Source organism: Physeter macrocephalus, chromosome 10, assembly GCF_002837175.3.
Source record: "Physeter macrocephalus isolate SW-GA chromosome 10, ASM283717v5, whole genome shotgun sequence".
In the NCBI taxonomy this organism is placed as follows: domain Eukaryota; kingdom Metazoa; phylum Chordata; class Mammalia; order Artiodactyla; family Physeteridae; genus Physeter; species Physeter macrocephalus.
The window spans coordinates 28,977,909-28,996,528 of NC_041223.1; the positions used below are offsets into that span (position 1 = coordinate 28,977,909).

Sequence of the window (18,620 nt, forward strand, 5' to 3'; positions counted from 1 at the left end):
TGTCCCCTGCATTGGCAGGCGGATTCTCAACCACTGCGCCACCAGGGAAGCCCTCTAGTGTATTTTAAAGATACGCTAACATTTATTCAGGCAGTCCCCTACTTTTGAATATTTCCAGTTTTGTGTATGTGTGTGTGTGTTTAGAAATAGTCTATTCTATGGAAATTTCTGGGCCTAAGGATATATATATATATTTTAAGACTTGCTGTACATGGTGAAAATACCTTTGAGAAGGTATTTAATTTATTAAATAAATTATTAAATAATTTATTTTTATTTAAATTATTAAATTTCCTTTTGATTTCTTTCATTACGCTTAGGTATTTGCTTACCCTGGGATCAAATTCATATTCACCTAAGTTTTTCTGCATAGCTCTTTTATAGTATCATTATTACATATACCTTTTATTTTTTCCCAGTATTTTAGTATGTAAATTTTCAGACAGAAAGAAAAGTTGAAAGAATTTTACAGTAACACCCATATTATACCTGCTACATAATATTCTGCCACTTGCTTGATCTCATTTTTGTCTATCTACCCCTGTATCCATCCATTAATCTATCTTATTTTGACATGAATTTCCATGTAAGTTACAAGTTACAGACATTGTTACATTTACTCCTAAATACTATAGCATGGGAATGGTTATCTAGAGTTCATATTACGTATACATATACTAAGATGTCTGTTTGACTTGTGGGGGGGTGTCAGTAATTTTATTTTATTTCAGCAGTTGGTCCAGGCACAATTTAATAAGTTATTCACTTTTTCTCCCCACATTTGAAGTCACTTTTAGCATATCCAAAAAATTCTATTAACATTGGAGTTTGTTTCCAGCCTTTCTGTTGTAAGAAAAGTTACTTTTAGATCATATTAATAGTAAGATCTGACATGTGTGGTTTAATTTTAATAGATTTCATATTTAATAGATTTTATAATTATATTTTATAGTCTTGACTGTTTATATTTTATTGCAAAAATTTAAATTTTTTATATATAGCATGGTCTGAAGCATAGTTTTAAAAATAAATTGGATCTTTATCAGGTTAATTGGCAGCAAGAAAGGTTTCAAGAGATTACTGGAAAACTTGGGCACTTTCTTAAGCAAGCAGGTTTTAAGGTAAGATAATTTTAAATTTATTTGGGTACTTTCCTTAAGTCTCATCTTACTGATATGAGAGAAAAAACTACTTTGGTATTCTTATTCAGTATTTTAATTCTTTTTGTTTTTATTTCTCCCTGGTATTACGTATATCTTACATTCTTTGGATGACTTCATTTTATTTGTTTGTTTGTTTGACTGACCGTTTATTGCCGTGCCATGCGTGGCATGCACGATCTTAGTTCCCCAACCAGGGATCCCTGCAGTGGGAGTGCAGAGCCCTAATCGCTGGACTGCCTGGGAATTCCCTGGATTACTTCATTTTAGAAAATTGCATACATTTTATAAATTGGCTTGGATCTAGTATAAGTAGAAGACTTTTTCTCCACCTATTAAATTAGATGTATAGGTTTAGGGAGGTCACAGAGGAATGTGGAAACTAGTAGAGAGAAATTTCTCCAGCAAAAATGTGAAATATGCCTGTGTTACTAGGTAAAAATGCTTGAGTGTTTTGGAAACACTCAATGCTTAATGCTTGTAAGTTTCCCTCCCACAAAATCAAAAGAGTTGAAAACTGTTGTATCAGATAACTTCAGTGCAGTAGTTCTCTGATTTCTATTACTTTTTAAAAAGTACAGTGTTGCTTTTGCAGACTTGGTACAGTTATGCTAATAGTGAACATTTTAACTTTTTGAAAACAATGTTGTATTGGTTTCATATGTTCAATCTTTTTTATAGGAAAGTGATGTAGCTTTTATCCCTACAAGTGGTCTCAGTGGTGAAAATCTAATCACAAGATCTCAGTCAAGTGAACTTACAAAATGGTATAAAGGACTATGTTTATTAGAACAAATTGGTAAGAATACTGCCATATTAGTTTTAATGCATTATGAACTTGATATTAATTTTATTTAGAGTTCTTTTTGGGGGACAGTGATATGTGTGAAAAAGCATAGGATTTGTAGTCAGAGGAGCTAGGTCACCAATTTTGAAATTATATGCAATATTTAAACTGATGCTAAATTTTTCTTGTTTAATTAATGCCTGCTCTATCTACCTCACCAACTGTTGTGACATTAATGAGAAAACACATGTGAAAACATTTTATAAACTAGAGTATTATATGAATCAGTCAATTTGCTGTTAGTATTTATTAAAAAATTATTTTCTGAGAGACATGGGAGTATAGTGGACTCATTGGACATTAGTCAAAAATTACTTTAAAATTAAACCTTGCCATTTTACCATTTTTTCCAGATTCCTTCCAGCCTCCTCGAAGATCTGTTGACAAGCCATTTAGATTATGTGTATCTGATGTTTTCAAAGGTAAGTGCTACCTCTATTGGCCTTCTCCAGTATGGTCCCTGCCTTTCCATTCTCTCCTGACCTCTTTTGTTGGACAAAATTATTATGTTGTCTTCAGATTCTTCCTTCTTTATGCCAGTGGTATACAATTCTAGTTACTTAACACCCCTGCCCAGAAGAATCTTCAATTTACTTACCGTTTCCCCATCTCATAACTCACCTTCCAAGTATAAAAAAACCCTGATCTTTTATCTGTCTAGCCTCATAGTTTTTTTCTCCCATTAGATTCCTTTAGTTTCTGTATCCTTCAACTGAACTGGATCATTCAGTATTTCCTAATCACATAGGGTTTTTATTGCCACTGTGTCTACCCATGTTGTGCTCTTCTCTCTCTTTACTTGTCCATTTCCTACCCATGTATAGCAGTCTGGGTCAGGAAATAGATACCACACATATGTAAAATGGGAAGTTTAATATAAAGGATTATTAATATATTAAAAAGAGTGACTATAAGATACAAGGGCACTATATGGTACCCTAGGGCTGAGGAAGAGAACCCAAGGAAGTTCAAACTCAGAAGAGGTGTTGGAGGAGGTGTTGTATTAAATACCTAAGAATACATCCAGTTTAATGTGTACAAGGCCCTACACGGAAAAATATAAAATCGAAATGGAATAAAAGTTCTTAATAAAAGGATATAACTTATTATTCCAGTATATAACATATTGGAATAATCAGTATGGTAAAGATGTCAGCTGCTCCTCAAATCTCCATTATCACAGAGCAGGAAGTAAAGAGTAGATTTGGAACTGAGCAGCAATAAATTGATAATTCTGGGGTGATAATTGAGGTCACCCACACACATACCCTAAGGTGTCGCTCTGTGTTCTCTGTATCCTCTGTCACTGCATTTTTCATGCAGTTTTATGATTGTTCCTGTGCTGTTTATTTCACTTAGATTGTGAACTCCTTGAGGGCAAATACTGTCACTTCTATATCCATATTTGCAAGACCTAGCTCAGTGCCTGGCACATAACACATACTTAATAAATGTTGTTTAATAAATGAATAAATGAAGGTGCTTCGCAAAAATCATTCAATGAAATTGACATTTATTATTATCATTTTCCAGCATTCTAGTAGAAGAGGGAGTACGGTAATTCTTTTCAAAATGCCTATTATCTATTTAAAATATATAAGAGGTGCTTAATTTTCTTTTTGATTAATAGGGTTTGCTGACTCTACTTGTTTACCTCTTCTTTCTTCAGGCAGCTTCCTGGCTTCTGCCTGCATTGCTTGACTCAATCTCAGTTCCCACTGAGATTATCAAATGACCTCTTGGTTGCCAATGTCAGTACACATTTTTCAGTTCTTACTTCCATCTTACTTGAATTTGGCATTACTTCTGAGGCTTGTAGCCACATCCACTTTTCCCCCTTGGTTTCTGTGACCGACTTTCTCCTGCTCTTCTGTTCCTCTCACCTCTCTATCTTCTCTGTGGGCTCCTCTTTCTCTGTCCGTTGACTCGTGTTCTATCACTTCAGTCCTCTTCTTATTCTACATGCTCCCTTTGGACCGACATCCATGATTTCATCTATCTCCTGCGTCTTGATGCTTCCCAGATCTCCAACCCAGACCTGTTCTCACTCTGCAGATACATCTTCTAACTGCTGCTGGCCATCTCCACAGGGAGTGTGCTCCCAGGGTACCATTCTCATGGGTCTGGTGTGGTTGGTGCCCCCTTGAATGCATTTTCTCCATCTGTATGTCTTGCAGATACTTCAAATTCACCAAGGCTAAAATGGATCTTGTTCTTTAATTTCCTATCTCACAGTTAATGCACATCTCAGATTTTTCTGTTTTTGCCATTATCCCCCATTTACCTTATCACCCTAAATCTGTCATACCTTATTCTCCAATTCTTGAGTTTCTTCCCTTTCTGTAGTCCATGTATGCATTTCAGTCAACCTCCCCATCTCTGTGACACAGAAACACCATCATGTCACTTTTCCATTCACAATTCTTTTCTGGTTTCCCATTACTTAACTGAGGATGAAATTCAAGCCCTGAGTGTGATTTATGAGGCCCCGTTATTATTTGTCCCATGTCTATCTCTTTTGCCTCCTGTCTTGCCCTTTCCCTCATTATTCCAAATGGTCCCCATATAAATTCCATATAAATGACACATGGGTCTTAGCACGTCCCACGTTTGGTTATGACTGTGCCTTTGCACATGCACACAAACTCTCTCGTAAACTCCTGTTCCTTCTTCTAAGCGCCTCGCTAAAGTGTAGTCGTTCCCCATCCTCATGGATTCTTTGATGAACCTTGTTTTGTTTCCATTGCACATTATAAATAACATTTGTCTCAGGACAATTAATTGTTTTTGCCTTTCTCTTCACTAGTGTAAACTCCTTATAGGTAGGGGCTTATATTTTCATCTCTTTATTCCCAGAGTTTAGCACTGTGCCTGGTACTTAGTAAGTATTCAATAAATTTCATTTCAATAAAATTGAAAAAGGAATGAATTCCCACTTTTTCTAATATAAATATTTTTATTTATAAGAAAATCAAGAGTAGAATGTGGTGTGTCATATTTAGTAGATATATAAAAAATTCTGAAATGATCATTGCTTAATGTTCATTGAACTACTAGTTTTATATAACTACTAGGGAACTAAGTATAGCTAGCAGTATTAAACATAGATGATATTGTTATGTGAACCATTATAAAATTTTGGCATGTTTTGCAGATCAAGGATCTGGATTTTGTGTAACTGGTAAAATTGAAGCTGGTTATATCCAAACTGGTGACCGACTACTAGCAATGCCTCCTAATGAAACTTGTACTGCAAAAGGTATTCCTCTGCAAGATTCTTTTGTTAAATAACCCTTAAGTTGAGACAGCAGATTTTTAAAAGTAGTTTAGTTATTAACTCCAGAGTAAATAACCTCTTACTGAAATTGTAACTGACTGTCAAAATGATACTAACTGTTGAAGATAAAAATGTGAAAACATTAAACGATTTTTGTCTGTTGTGACTATGTGTGTATAAATGTACATATAACATTCTAACTGTGGTAGCTTTTTTTTCTTTTTTTTTGACATTGATTCGAGAAGCCTGGCTAGGATTGAACCAGATGTATAGACACCTGTCAGATACATTTAAAATAGTATTCAGTAGCAGAAATTAAGTCTGACCCCATCCTGGCACTAAATAGTCAATGGCAAAGCAGAGTGCTACAGTCTGTTGTTTTGAAATGTGTATTTCAGAATTACTATAAGTTAACAACCTAGATCATGTTTATACCAAAAGAAATTTTTTGCAGGAAGACTTAAGAAAATAAGATGCAAATGGAGAGAATCCTAATGTTGAAAAGAAATTGAGCTAGTTTTAAGTGCCACACTTATTGCTTTTGCACGTATATGACCTTTCATAATAGCTTATAACTGTTTCTATCTTCTGATCATTTGACCTTACATGTATACATGTTCTTCTTTTTTGAATTCTGCTTAGAAGTTTATGATTCTGTACTTACCTTATTCTAGCTTCCAACTAAACTTCTGACTTCAACATAAAACTGAAGATCTGTTTTATACTATAAAGTAAACTTGCAAACAAAAGGTCTGTGGAAAATGATTCTTTTTTAAAAAGTGTATATTATTTTTATCTAACAAAATTTTCTTGATCTCTAAGCAAGTAAAAAGAAAAAGGTTAAATGGAAATAACTTTGGCTTTCATTCGCTTATTCATCTTTAGATTTAGGTTAAATTATCTCTTCTGTTGTTTCTTAAAGTGATCAAAAGCTGCAATACTATTGAAATACTAATTTCTTTATATGTTAAAGACCTTTTTGAGAATAGGAATTTTTTTTTAATATAATCAGACATGAATTAAAACCATGATCCTAAACCATGGTCATAAACCTTACAGATTGGCTCCTTTGTGAGCTCCAAAATCATAATTTGGTCACCTCTGAAAGTTCCACGTTCTTTCCCTCTTTCTTTCTTGTCCCTACCCTACCAGAAAAACTCCAACACTTATCTTTAACCCAGTGGTTCTTAAAGGGAAGCCATATGAGAAGCACTGCTTCACTCCTTGAGAGTCACCCTTCTAACCCAACTTGGAGATTCTCAGTCCTCAATTTCTCACCCTAATGCTTTTGCTTGATTTACTTGATTGTTTAATGCACGCTTCTATCTGAACACTTTAGGTGTTACGTGGCTCACTAACCAGTAGTGTCCTAAAAAAGAGAACTGACTAAATCTGCTACCAACAAATGGAAATTCTAAATTACATTTTCACTTTAGTAACATATAAGTTCATAGAGTGTTAAAAAAGAACTTCTTTCTCCAATGAAGAAAGTCCTTAAGAAGATAAATATCACATGTAGGACAGTGTAACATGTTTGGGGGAAGGAAGTAAGATTATATATTATCTTCAGAAAATTTTATATTGTTAATTGAACTTCTCGTATGAAAGCTCTTAAATCCTAAGCTAAAGACAATCTCTAGTCTATGTAAGTAGCTAGCTCCTGACTTCAATTCCACATTTCATACCAAAACTCAGATATGGTCATTTTAAATGTATGTGTAAAAACTAAATTTGATTAGCTGGAAATTTGACAAACATTTTTACATATCATAATTGTTAACATTTTTAGAGTCAGGAACTTCTTTGATACCTTGATGAAAGTTATGGCCCCTCTTCTCAGATTAATGCAGATGTGCACCTACATGAAACTTTGAATAAAACTTTAGGTTGTCTCAGAGCCCTTAAAGTTCTCCTTGAACTCCCAAAGAGTCTCAAAGAAACTCACTTAAGAGTATGCTACATGGAAAAAATAAGTATTTTCAGGAAGAGATGGGTGAATTGTAATTTACTAAAACATGTCAATCAAGAACTGTTCCCCAGTGGTTGGTCTACATACTGTCTTCATCATAAGACTCAAGTTCCTATAGAAAGGAACTTACCCCACAGAATCAGAAAATATGAGAAACCTTTTAAAAGCCTTTATTCAAATACCTGAGTTTTATTGCCCTTTGCAATTTTACTCTAGGATTTTCCCTAGGTAATAAAGGTAGCAATAGCTGGGATCATTTTTAAATTAAATTTTCTTACACTATTAATCTCCTTTTCATAAAACTGTTTATCATTGTGCATCTGTCTCTCTGGGAAGCAGTTCTTTTGAGCCAGGAATAATGAAGGGTCCTGCCGAGGGTACCATCTGACTGAGTACTGATGCCCTGTGGGTTACTCAGAGATTGTTTACGCGGTTGTCTAATTAGAGCAAAGCTTAAATACTACTAGATGTCTTCCCCAGTCTCACCTATTATGTTTTGAAAATAACTGGGACTGTACTATTATGCCTGTATCCATTAATATAAGAGAAGTATTAGAATGGGGCCTATTTAATGAATATATACCAGTCGTGTAAATGAGTTTAAAAAAATCTTGATTAAATAAGTAGAAATCAGCCTTTTATGGACAAATACAAGTCACTTTATGTTTAGGGTGGTGGTCCAGAAGAGTCAAGTCTAGAGGAAGGTGTGTTTTCCTCAATGCTTACAGTTAACACTTCTCAATCTCGATCCATTCATATTGAAAATGATGAGTAGTGACTGATGAGGCACAAATCAGCCAAACTCCCTTGGTTGTTATGGTTTGATATTGAGGTGTTTCACTGTATGCTTTGGTTCTTACTCATTTCCAGGAATCACCCTGCATGATGAACCTGTTGACTGGGCGGCAGCAGGCGATCATGTTAGTCTTACGTTGGTTGGGATGGATGTCATCAAAATCAAGTGAGTGAGAAAATGAGTTTAAGCGACCATTGTTTTGGATGTAGGACCTCAAAACACGTAAAACTTGCAATTCACCAGCTCAAATGAAAGAATGAGTGTTAATTCTGAATCTCATTTGGCCAAAAATAGGCACTTGTGGAAGTGTAAGAATGATAAGCAGAACCTACTAAAATTTAAATTAATACACGTCAACGTGTGTACCTGACATGTTCTTTGAGGGAAAACTGTAATGTATGAAAATGACATAAGGTTAATAATGGTATAAAGCCATGCTTTAACCCAAAAGGGACTATTTAGAAAACGTCCGTAATTTACTGGATTGTTTTACCTTGTTAATGGTTTTAAAGGTTTCCTATTGGATGTGTATTTAATTATCCCCCCAACTACCTGCTCTCCTTTTTTGTTTTTGTTTTGTTGTTGTTACAGTGTTGGCTGCATATTTTGTGGACCCAAAGAACCCATTAAGATTTGCACTCGTTTCAGAGCCCGAATCCTCATCTTTAATATTGAAATTCCTATCACTAAAGGATTTCCTGTAAGTTTCAAAATGTTTGTTACTGTTTTTATAAATTCAATATAACTTTATCCTAAAAAGTAGTAACTCTCTTTATAAGTGATGATGCTATTGTTATTTTCAACTAACATTTGTATTACTCTCATCCAGAAAAACATGAAATTGGAATTTGAAAATCATCTTTATTTTGTTTTTTTTAATTTTGATCCTTAAGTCTGGGGATGTTTTTTTCAAAAAGGCATTGAGAAGAAATTTCATAATCAATAGGATACAAACAAATAAAAAAATCGTTTAGGGAAAATGGTAGATACTTTTTTGCTGAGTTCCAAATGTTACTATGTTACTTCTTAGATTGGGTCTTTCTGTTTTTTGTTTTTTTTTTAACTTATTTGTAGTTTTTCTGATTATAAAAGTAATACATTGTTATGGAAAATTTTGGAAAACACACAAAAAATAAAAATGATAAGAAAATTCTGGGACTTCCCTGGGACGCAGCAGTTAATAATCCGCCTGCCAGTGCAGGGGACACGGGTTCGAGCCCTGGTCCGGGAAGATCCCACATGCCACGGAGCAACTAAGTCCGTGCGCCACAACTACTGAGCCTGCGCTCTAGAGCCCTCGAGCCACAACTGCTGAAGCCCGTGCACCCTAGAGCCCGTGCTCTGCAACAAGAGAAGCCACCGCAATGAGAATCCCATGCACTGCAATGAAGAGTAGCCCCCATTCTCCACAAGTAGAGAAAGCCCACGCGCAGCAAAAGACCCAACACGGCCAAAAATAAATAAATAAATAAATTTAAAAAATCATATTTAACATCTTATTAAAAAAAAGAATCTTCTATAGTTGTGTAACCTATAATTATCTATTCTTTACATTTCAGAGTATTTTTTTGTGTACATTGGTATCTATGGGTATATTTTGGGGATGCATGACCTAGGTAAACTTTAATTACACTGAAGCTGTGAGGTTGGTTTGCAGGTTATCATTGACTAGCACCATTTGAACATACACATTTATGGGAGGAGGGGGATTTTATACTATAATGTTACTTATCCAGAAAAGATACTACTTGTGAATAGCATGAATTCTTTGTTTTATGTGTAAATTTTTTTTCAGCTATTTGCGGCCATACTCTGTTTATAGTTTGGTACCTTGCTTTTGCCATTTAACTAATGGACATTTTCCCCATTAGACTTATTTTTCTTTTCTTGATCAGCTTATTATATAGTACAGGTTCTGCATGAGAATCAAAAATGTTTCTCGGAATTAAATGGCTTGCCTTTAAAAATATAAACAGATCATTTTCTCCATTTGATGCATCTTTGAAATAAAAGTAAGACAGTAATAGTAGTTGACCTTTAAACTTTATTTAAATTAGTGATAGTATTTTAAAGATTGGGAATAAATTTATTTAGCTCATTTAAATTTATTTTATACCTCTGCACCTTTATTTGAGATAACCATGTGCTTTGCTTATAATTCTTTGTAATTATTTCTATGTAAACTTGATCGTATAAAATTATATTTATAAAATAGTGTTTAAGTATTTTAGTTTTATAATTATATTCCATTTCTCCCATATGCTAAAAAGTGGGAGGGGCAAAAGCTTCTGTCCAAAAAAACAGTTATTGTTGCAAATACTTCTTTTAAATATTTAAAATTCATGTGTTGATAAGCAAGAAATTGCTATGAATGAATGGCACTCATTCTTAGAAAGCAGTATGTCCAATGGAGAGAAGCTGAAGAGGTTGGTTACTGTGTTTTTACTCATGTGGCAATAATTTTTGCCAATGGAGAGGTAGAGAGGTCAGGAGGTTGGTAGTTACTTTGAATAGTAATACTGTCTTCCTGTGTACTGTAGTTTCTTTTATGAATTAAAAGTTTTTCGGTGCTGCTTTATAAGATTTTACTTGCTTATTTTGATTCACAAATACCAGGATGAAATTTGTTTCAGGAAAAACCGATCACGTTTTGTCATTTAATCCACTCTCTGTGGGAAGAAACTTTCACAATTTTCAAAAATTTAACCAAGAAGAGGCTTCCTAAGCAATTAAATTTCACTATTTAGGGACTAGTTCCTTAATACATAAATATTTTTGTTTCCCTTAGTTTATATGGTAAACTGTCTGTATATTTAAGAAGAAAAAAAAGAAGAATGGGTTAGACTTTAACTAAATTCATGTTGATTATGGTTTATTGTGATAAAATATTTATAACAGAAAATTTACCATTTTAAACATTTTTAAGTGTACAGTTCAGTGGCCTTAAGTACATTCACCTTGTGCAACCATCACCACCACCTCCCACCTCCAGAACTTTTTCCTTATCCCAAACTCTGTACCCATTAAACAATAACTCCCCCTATCACGCTTTCCCCCATCCTCTGGTAACCACAGTTCTACTTTGTTTCTCTATGAATTTGCCTATTCTACATCCCTCATATAAGTGAACCATACAATATTTGTCCTTTTGTGTCTGACTTATTTCACTTAACATAATGTTTTTGAGGTTCATCCATGTTATAGCATGTATCAGAATTTCATTTCTTTTTAAAACTGAATAATATTCCATTGTAAGTATTTACCACATTTTATTTATCCATTCATCCGTTGATGGATGTTTGGGTTGTTTCTGTCTTTCGGCAGATGTAAATGATGCTTCTGTGAACACTGGCTTATAAGTATCTGTTTGAACCCCTGCTTTCAAAATTCTTCTGGGTATATATCTCGGAGTAGAATTGCTTGATTGTATGGAAATTCTGTGTTTAACTTTTGAGGAACCACTAAACTGTTTTCCACAGCAGCCGCACCATTTTTACATTCCCACCAGCAGTACACAAGTGTTCTAATTTCTCCTCTTCCTTGTTATTTTCCTTTCTAGTGTGTGTGGGTGTTGGGGGGGTGATTTTTTGTTTGTTTGTTTATAATAGGCATACTGATGAGTGTGAGGGATGTATCATTGTGGTTTTGATTTGCATTTCCCTAGTGGCTAGTGATGTTGAGCATCTTTTCATTTCTTTATGTATTTTGGGTTTTAATTCCTTATCAGTGTATGATTTGCAAATATCTTCTTCCATGCTGTGGGTTGTCTTTTTACTCTTAAGTATCCTTTGATGTACAAAAGTTTTACATTTTGATGAAGTCCAGTTTATCTACGTTTTCTTTTGTTGCCTTTACTTTTGGTGTCATATCCAAGAAGTCATTGCCAGATTCAACATTAAGAAGATTTCCCACTCTGTTTTCTTCTAAGAGTTTCATAGTTTTAGTCCTTTTGTTTAGGTCTTTGATCCATTTTGAGTTAATTTTTGTATATGATGTAAGATTCTTTTGCATGTAGATATCTAATTTTCCCAGCACCGTTTGTTGAAAAGACTGTTCTCTACCTATTGAGTGGTCTTGGCACCCTTATTGCTGCTTAACCTATTTGATATTAATTTCCTTACATATAAAACATGAACAGTAATAGCTAATATATAAGGCCATCAGTTAACTTCAGGTTTACCATGTGTTAGGCACCACTTTAAAATAACATTATCTGGTTTTCCTCATTTAGTGACGAGAGACCTGATGCTGGGGATATTGGGGGGGAAACGGTTATTACAGGATTTGCCCCAGATCACACAGCTAGAATATGTAAAGTTAGGATTTGAACCCAGGTCCGCCTGACTTCAAAGCCTGTCTAAACTCCCATATAATATTTTACTCTCATTATCCAGCAATTAATACAATTCGTTACTGCTGAATATCATGCGATTCCCCTTCCCTCATTTTTATGGTGAAACAATTCACATTTGTTGGACATCTGCTGTACCAGACACTGTCTCTGCTGTTATTTAGTTCTCATCATAATCCTGTAAGGAAGGTTATGTAATTTACTCAGGTTTACACAGTAGGTGGTGGAGGAGAAATTGGAACTGCTTCCCATGACCTTTTCCCCTAGTGAGTTAAGGGACAACCTGATTGGAGTGGTGGGACTTAGGGGGAAGCAGCTGGAGATCCTGCAACTCCAGGCAGTAGTGCTGAGGCTAACGTGATTCAGTGTGAGTGCCAGAGTAAAAGGCCAGAGATGCTGCAGCGAACAGCTTTGTAGTGTTACAATTTTTTGTTTTAGGTGCTGTTACACTACCAAACCGTCAGTGAACCTGCCGTTGTTAAACGATTGATTAGCGTCTTAAACAAAAGCACTGGTGAAGTCACGAAGAAAAAGCCTAAGTAAGTGTTTTAATGCATAAACACAATTTAAGCACATTCCTTACAGATTAATTCATTTGTATAATATTTCTTTTTGCGATAAGTGAAGTCTGTTTTTACTTGTTCTATAAATCATTTTTTAAAGGACTAGGTGAAAACACAAAAACAAATTTTTAAGCTCCTGTTTAGGTAGGAATGCTAGATATAATTTCAGTTATATATGATGGTGATGGGTGTGAATTGTAAATAAAAATGTAAATATAAGTTTATATGTAAGTATCAAGCCCTAGATACTGATGATGTAAAAATGAAGGCATTTAAAAAATCAGTCCTACATTTTTGAAGATGAATTTGATTTATGCCTAGCCACTTGTCCCAAATTCCAGTTGATTGTTCTTCTTAGCTTTCTTGTCACCCCATCATGGGCATCATGCCCTATGCTAAGAATACCTCAGGAAGAGAGTGAACTAAACACTGTTTTTTCCCACCTGGAAAGTACTTTTGTTTTCTGCTTGAAGTTCACCTGGTGCCTAGGCTGAGGTGGTCACCACATGTTGGTCCCCTCTGCTTACCATTAATATCTAGGTCTACGTGTGGACAGTTCCCCCTTGGCTGGGATAGGCACGGGATTTTTCAGAGGAGGTGCTTCCTGAGAATCTTGAGTTTCTTACTCTAATTCAACTAAAGGTTGACCACAGTTTGGTTTGGCTGCTTCAGCTTTGGGGTTTTCCTCACTTCAGCCCTATGGGGAATCCCACCCAAAATCCCCTTTTTTTTCAGTCCTGGGGTGTTCCTCCTCATTTGCACCTGTGTAAGAGGCCAAGGTGGTTAGAGGGTTAATTTAGGATTGGCTGCACATAGAAGAAAGAATCTTCACACTGTTCTAAACCCATGCCTGCTTCTCCGTTAGTTAGAAAAAAGAGGCTACTTCACCTCTCTTTTAAATATAGTTCCTTATTTTTAACCTGAGTCTTTAGCTTCTAGCATGAGTGTCTACCATAATGTACTGAGAAGTGTGATAGAACTAATGGCTGATGTTTCTTGAGGACCACTATTTTCTGGGCTCTGTCATAAGTGCTTTCACATGGTTTACATTCTCAGCAACCATATGAAGCAGGTACTGTTATGTTTCCCATGTTTCAAATGAGGAAGCTGAGGCTTAGAGAGATTGTATAACATGTTTGAGATCACAAAGCTAGCAAGTGGCAGGCCCAGGATTCTAATCTAGTTAGTTGGGTCACATAAATTCTTTTGGCAGGAGCCGGGCTGTTTGACTTGGAAAATTCTCAGTCTGACATTGTCTCATCAGAGGTAATCCTGAATTTTACCCTCCCTGCTCCTGCTGCAGAGTCTAGCTCAATGATGCTAATTCTAGGTTTTAATGTATTCTCATGCTAGTTTTTCCTGTCACTGTATTTGTAGCTTTGTCCTTTTATTTTGCACCAACACCATTTGGCCTTTCCCCTTTGTTTCCATTCCTGGCACATTGTAGACTCAGTTGCTTTATATGGGATGGAATCAAACTTTCTAGAACCAAACTTAATGCAAATTATGAATATATTAGATGTCCTCCTTCCTAAGGAATGGGACCTTAAGCTGAAATTGCCCAAAACCAATATTTAGAATTTTGGGAATACTTTTTTAAGAAACCTTGGCTTATTCTATCTGTCTGTCCCTGGATTAATCTTTCAGAAGGGGAGTTTATGAATGCTGTTCTCTATCCTTCTAGAACACATCAAAATTGAATTAGCGAACATTTCAGAATGTCCCCTTTGGGTTCTCCCTCTTTCAGTAAGTCTGGTGGTGCCCGTGCACAAGGATTCTTGGTTGTTTTGCTTATTTGTGTGAAGCTGTTTGCAATCAGGCCCATGCCTCATCTCCCTTCACTTCCTACAAACATCATACTGTGGAAGAATCTTACCTGATTTTATCCTGAACGTCTGTTAAAGAACCACTCTTCCTATGTGAGAAAAGAGAGAGGAGAGAGGGAGAGAGAGATCTAGGGTAGTGTGTTGGCACTAGATTATTCTCTTTAAAGATAACTTTTTAACACATAATCTACCAATTAGGATTTTACTAGGGAAGACATAGGACATTGCATTCCTTTCTTAAAATGCAACTGCATCACTTTCTTTAATTTCATGAGGGAATGAAAGGGAAGACTTTGGTGAGGGGTCTTGAGTATTTTAGATTATAGTGTCCTTCAAAGGATAGAGTTCTGTTTGGAGGATTGTTTAAAAAATACACACACACACACACACACACACACTCATACACACACGAACTAGCTAATATTTCTTAAATCTAGAATTACTCCTCTCATTTCTTTCAACTAACCCCCCCAAATTCAAAGGCATATATTTTCATTTTAAGAAAATCCCTTTTTACTTTTTAAGTTTTTGAAAAACTAAGTTGATGTGTAGATGGAATGTGAAATATTTTTCAGGTTTTAATTACATTTCTTTACCTTTATTAGATTTCCATTTTATTTTTCGTGATAGATTGTTGACCAAAGGCCAGAATGCATTGGTGGAGCTACAGACACAAAGACCAGTGGCTCTTGAGCTGTACAAAGACTTTAAAGAGCTGGGGAGATTCATGCTGCGCTACAGTGGTTCTACCATAGCTGCTGGTGTAGTCACCGAGGTATTTTAAAGTGACTGATTATGTATCCATGGTTATTATGTCTTTTTCTACTTTCTTGTTAAAATTTTACTTATTTGTTTTATTTTTGGGCCACGTTGGGTCTTCGTTGCTGCGCACAGGCTTTCTCTAGTTGTGGCGAGCGGGGGCTACTCTTCATTGTGGTGCGCGGGCTTCTCATCGCAGTGGCTTTTCTTGTTGCGGAGCACAGGCTGTATGTGCATGGGCTTCAGTAGTTGTGGCACGTGGTCTCAGTAGTTGTGGCTCGCGGACTCTAGGGTGCAGGCTCAGTAGTTGTGGCGCACGGGCTTAGTTGCTCCACGGCATGTGCGATCTTCCTGGACCAGGGATCGAACCCGTGTCCTCTACATTGGTAGGCGGATTCTTAACCACTGTGCCACCAGGGAAGCCCTCTTTTTCTACTTTTTAAGAATGATTACTGAGATTTTATGGCTTAAGGGGTGTGCAGTTATATTAGAACAACATTTTAAAATTTTATTACAGATTAAAAGAATGATGGGAAGAAAATGTTTCATCTTAGATCTTCTCATAACGAGACTTCCAAACTGTCTTCTCCACCAGTAATATGCTCAAAATTAAAGGAAATCCATTGAAAAATACATCTGTATGCAGTCCAAACCATGAGAATAGACTTTAATAAGAGTCAAATGAATTGAGGGTAGTGGTTTTGTTTAACAAAGTGCCCTCATTACATTTTTTTTTTAAATAACTGGTTCTCAGTTCATTCATTCAGAAAGTTCAGTTAATATATCAGTAATGTTTCTGAAACATTAATATATAATGTAAGGTACAGTTGAGTTTTGGAGAAAATAGCCAGAAATGAACCAGAATTTCAGTGATTTAAATTTTCTTCCACACTGTCATGGTTAATATAGATCTTATGAATACATGCATGCCTCATTTTATTGCACTTCACAGATACTGCATTCTACAGAATGAAGGTTTGTGGCAACCTTGCATTGAGCAGGTCTCTAGGCACCATTTTCCCAACAGCATTTGCTCACTTCATGGCTCTGTTTCACACTTTGGTAATTCTTGCAGTATTTCAGACTTTTACATTATTATTATATTTGTTATGGCGATCTGTGATCAGTAATCTTTGATGTTACTCCTACAAAAAGGTTATGACTCACTGAAGGCTTAGATGATGGTTAGCCTTTTTTAGCTATAAAGTATTTTTAAGTTAAGGTATGTACACTGTTTTCTTAGACATAATGCTGTTGCACTCTTAATAGACTATAGTATAGTGTAAACATAACTTTTCTATGCACTGGGAAACGAAAAAATTCCTGTGACTTGCTTTATTGTGATTCTCACTTTATCGAGGTGGCCTGGAATGGAACCCACAATATCTCCGAGGTATGCATGTATTTTTAAAAGGGGCTTCATTACTTCATATGCTTGTTTTCTGCATAAAAATTACTCAGTTCATTTAACTGGATGGATACTTTGGACATAGGGCTTTAGGTTGCATCAAAATTCAGTTATACGTGTACCATGTAAAAGGCTCTGGAGTTAAGTCTAAGTTTGAGTTACTGCTCCACTAATTCCTAGCTGTAGAAAAACAACATTTGTCCTGTAATTTATCCATCTATGAAAATGGGGTAATAGAATCTACCTTCTGGAGTTGTGAAATGAAATTATGTGCATGAAGCACTTGGCACAGTGATTGCATTTAGAAAGCATTCAGTAAATGTTACCTAATCTCATCAGCAGCAGCATCACATTTAACTGTCAAAACATTCTTTATAAAAGAGGATTCTAAAAATAAGATGCAGTCTCTTGTGGAAAATAATGGAGAGATTATAGAAAATCTCAAATAACAAGACTAGGGAAGGAAAAAAGTTGCAGGAAAAACAAAGAAGTTTCACCTGATGTAATGATTACTCCACTGCCATTTTTTCTTTTTGTTGTTGTTCATATAATGTGATTGGTTAAATTATAGCAAATGCTTTTTTTTTCTTTTACAGATAAAAGGCTGATGGGTCAGAATTGCTACCATGTTTCTAAACACAATGAGATAGTTAACCTCTGTGTTTTGAAAAAATCCAGTTATTCAGTTAAAGCAACAATGTGCAATTGATATTTTTTTAAATGAGAGAGAAAATTCAAGCTATAATCAGCTGCAAAGAAGTATCATTCATCACTCCTACAAAAATTTTAAGTTGCCAACTGGCAAAGAAAGGCTAATATTGCACTTTCATTTAAAAAACTAACTTTTCCTTTGAAATGTTGGTAATGGATTTACCTTGCTGTGACTTACGGAAGTTATCAGAAATATGAGTTAGAAGACGTTGAATCATCATGACGTGAACTCTACTTCCAGCCAAACCACAAAATGTTTACAGTTTTCTCTTTTGATTTCAACTTACAACACACATTTTTAAGGAAGAATAACTAAAATGGGTTATTGAGGTAGTTAATATTTGACCTGAGCAGTTTTTTAGTTAACTGTAAGAAAAGATTTGTTGAAGGTTAATAAAGGTATTTTGTGTTGAGCAGTGAGTGTTCTTCCTTCAACGAACAACCATTTGGAACTGCTTAGTTTGCAGTTATTGGAAATTGTTCCTTTGGTAACCAAGATATTATTTAAGGTGAAAAGCCAGTTAATAAAATGCCTTAGTTTAAGCATAACAACAAAATGTGTTGTGTTTCTTGGATGTTTATGAGATTCTAAGTAGGACTTGGGTTTTATGGGATCTTTTTCACCTGAGGGTTTCCCCACTCTTTCACGTGAATTCTTGCTTTTTATCCTAATAGCAGATCAAATTTAATCTCATCCATTTCTAACCATAACTTAATTTTATTTTTCCCATTCTCACTTTTATAATTACATGTATGATGACTTTATCTCGTATTCCTTGTAGACTGTAAGTCCCCTATGAGTAAGAGTCATGTTTTTCTTTAAAGTTTCAACAAACTCCAAGGTGTATTTAGTTAACCGGTATTTGTTGAGCTCCCTCCTGGGTACCATTGCTTTCGAGTGGATTTTGTCCTCAGCTGAGGCTGGGACTGTGTTCTGATGGACCATATGATAC

At 35.4% G+C, this 18,620-nt stretch overlaps 1 protein-coding gene across 3 annotated transcripts in view; it reads left to right on the forward strand.

Moving 5' to 3' along the window:
• HBS1L (HBS1 like translational GTPase) overlaps positions 1 to 18,224 on the forward strand; it is an 83,209-nt gene extending 64,985 nt beyond the window's left edge. For 2 of the 3 annotated variants that reach the window (XR_008618342.1, XR_008618343.1), the window contains exons 10-19: positions 1,047 to 1,121; positions 1,842 to 1,959; positions 2,361 to 2,429; positions 5,162 to 5,266; positions 8,124 to 8,214; positions 8,641 to 8,749; positions 12,839 to 12,939; positions 15,420 to 15,564; positions 16,066 to 16,941; positions 17,553 to 18,224. Coding sequence is in view for 1 of the 3 variants with exons in the window: in XM_007105988.4 (XP_007106050.1) it covers positions 1,047 to 1,121; positions 1,842 to 1,959; positions 2,361 to 2,429; positions 5,162 to 5,266; positions 8,124 to 8,214; positions 8,641 to 8,749; positions 12,839 to 12,939; positions 15,420 to 15,564; positions 17,553 to 17,564 (825 nt within the window). In the remaining 2 variants the exon portion in view is untranslated. The remainder of the gene's footprint in view (positions 1 to 1,046; positions 1,122 to 1,841; positions 1,960 to 2,360; positions 2,430 to 5,161; positions 5,267 to 8,123; positions 8,215 to 8,640; positions 8,750 to 12,838; positions 12,940 to 15,419; positions 15,565 to 16,065; positions 16,942 to 17,552) is intronic. The other variant, XM_007105988.4, reaches the window with a different exon arrangement.
• The last annotated feature ends 396 nt before the right edge of the window (positions 18,225 to 18,620 follow it).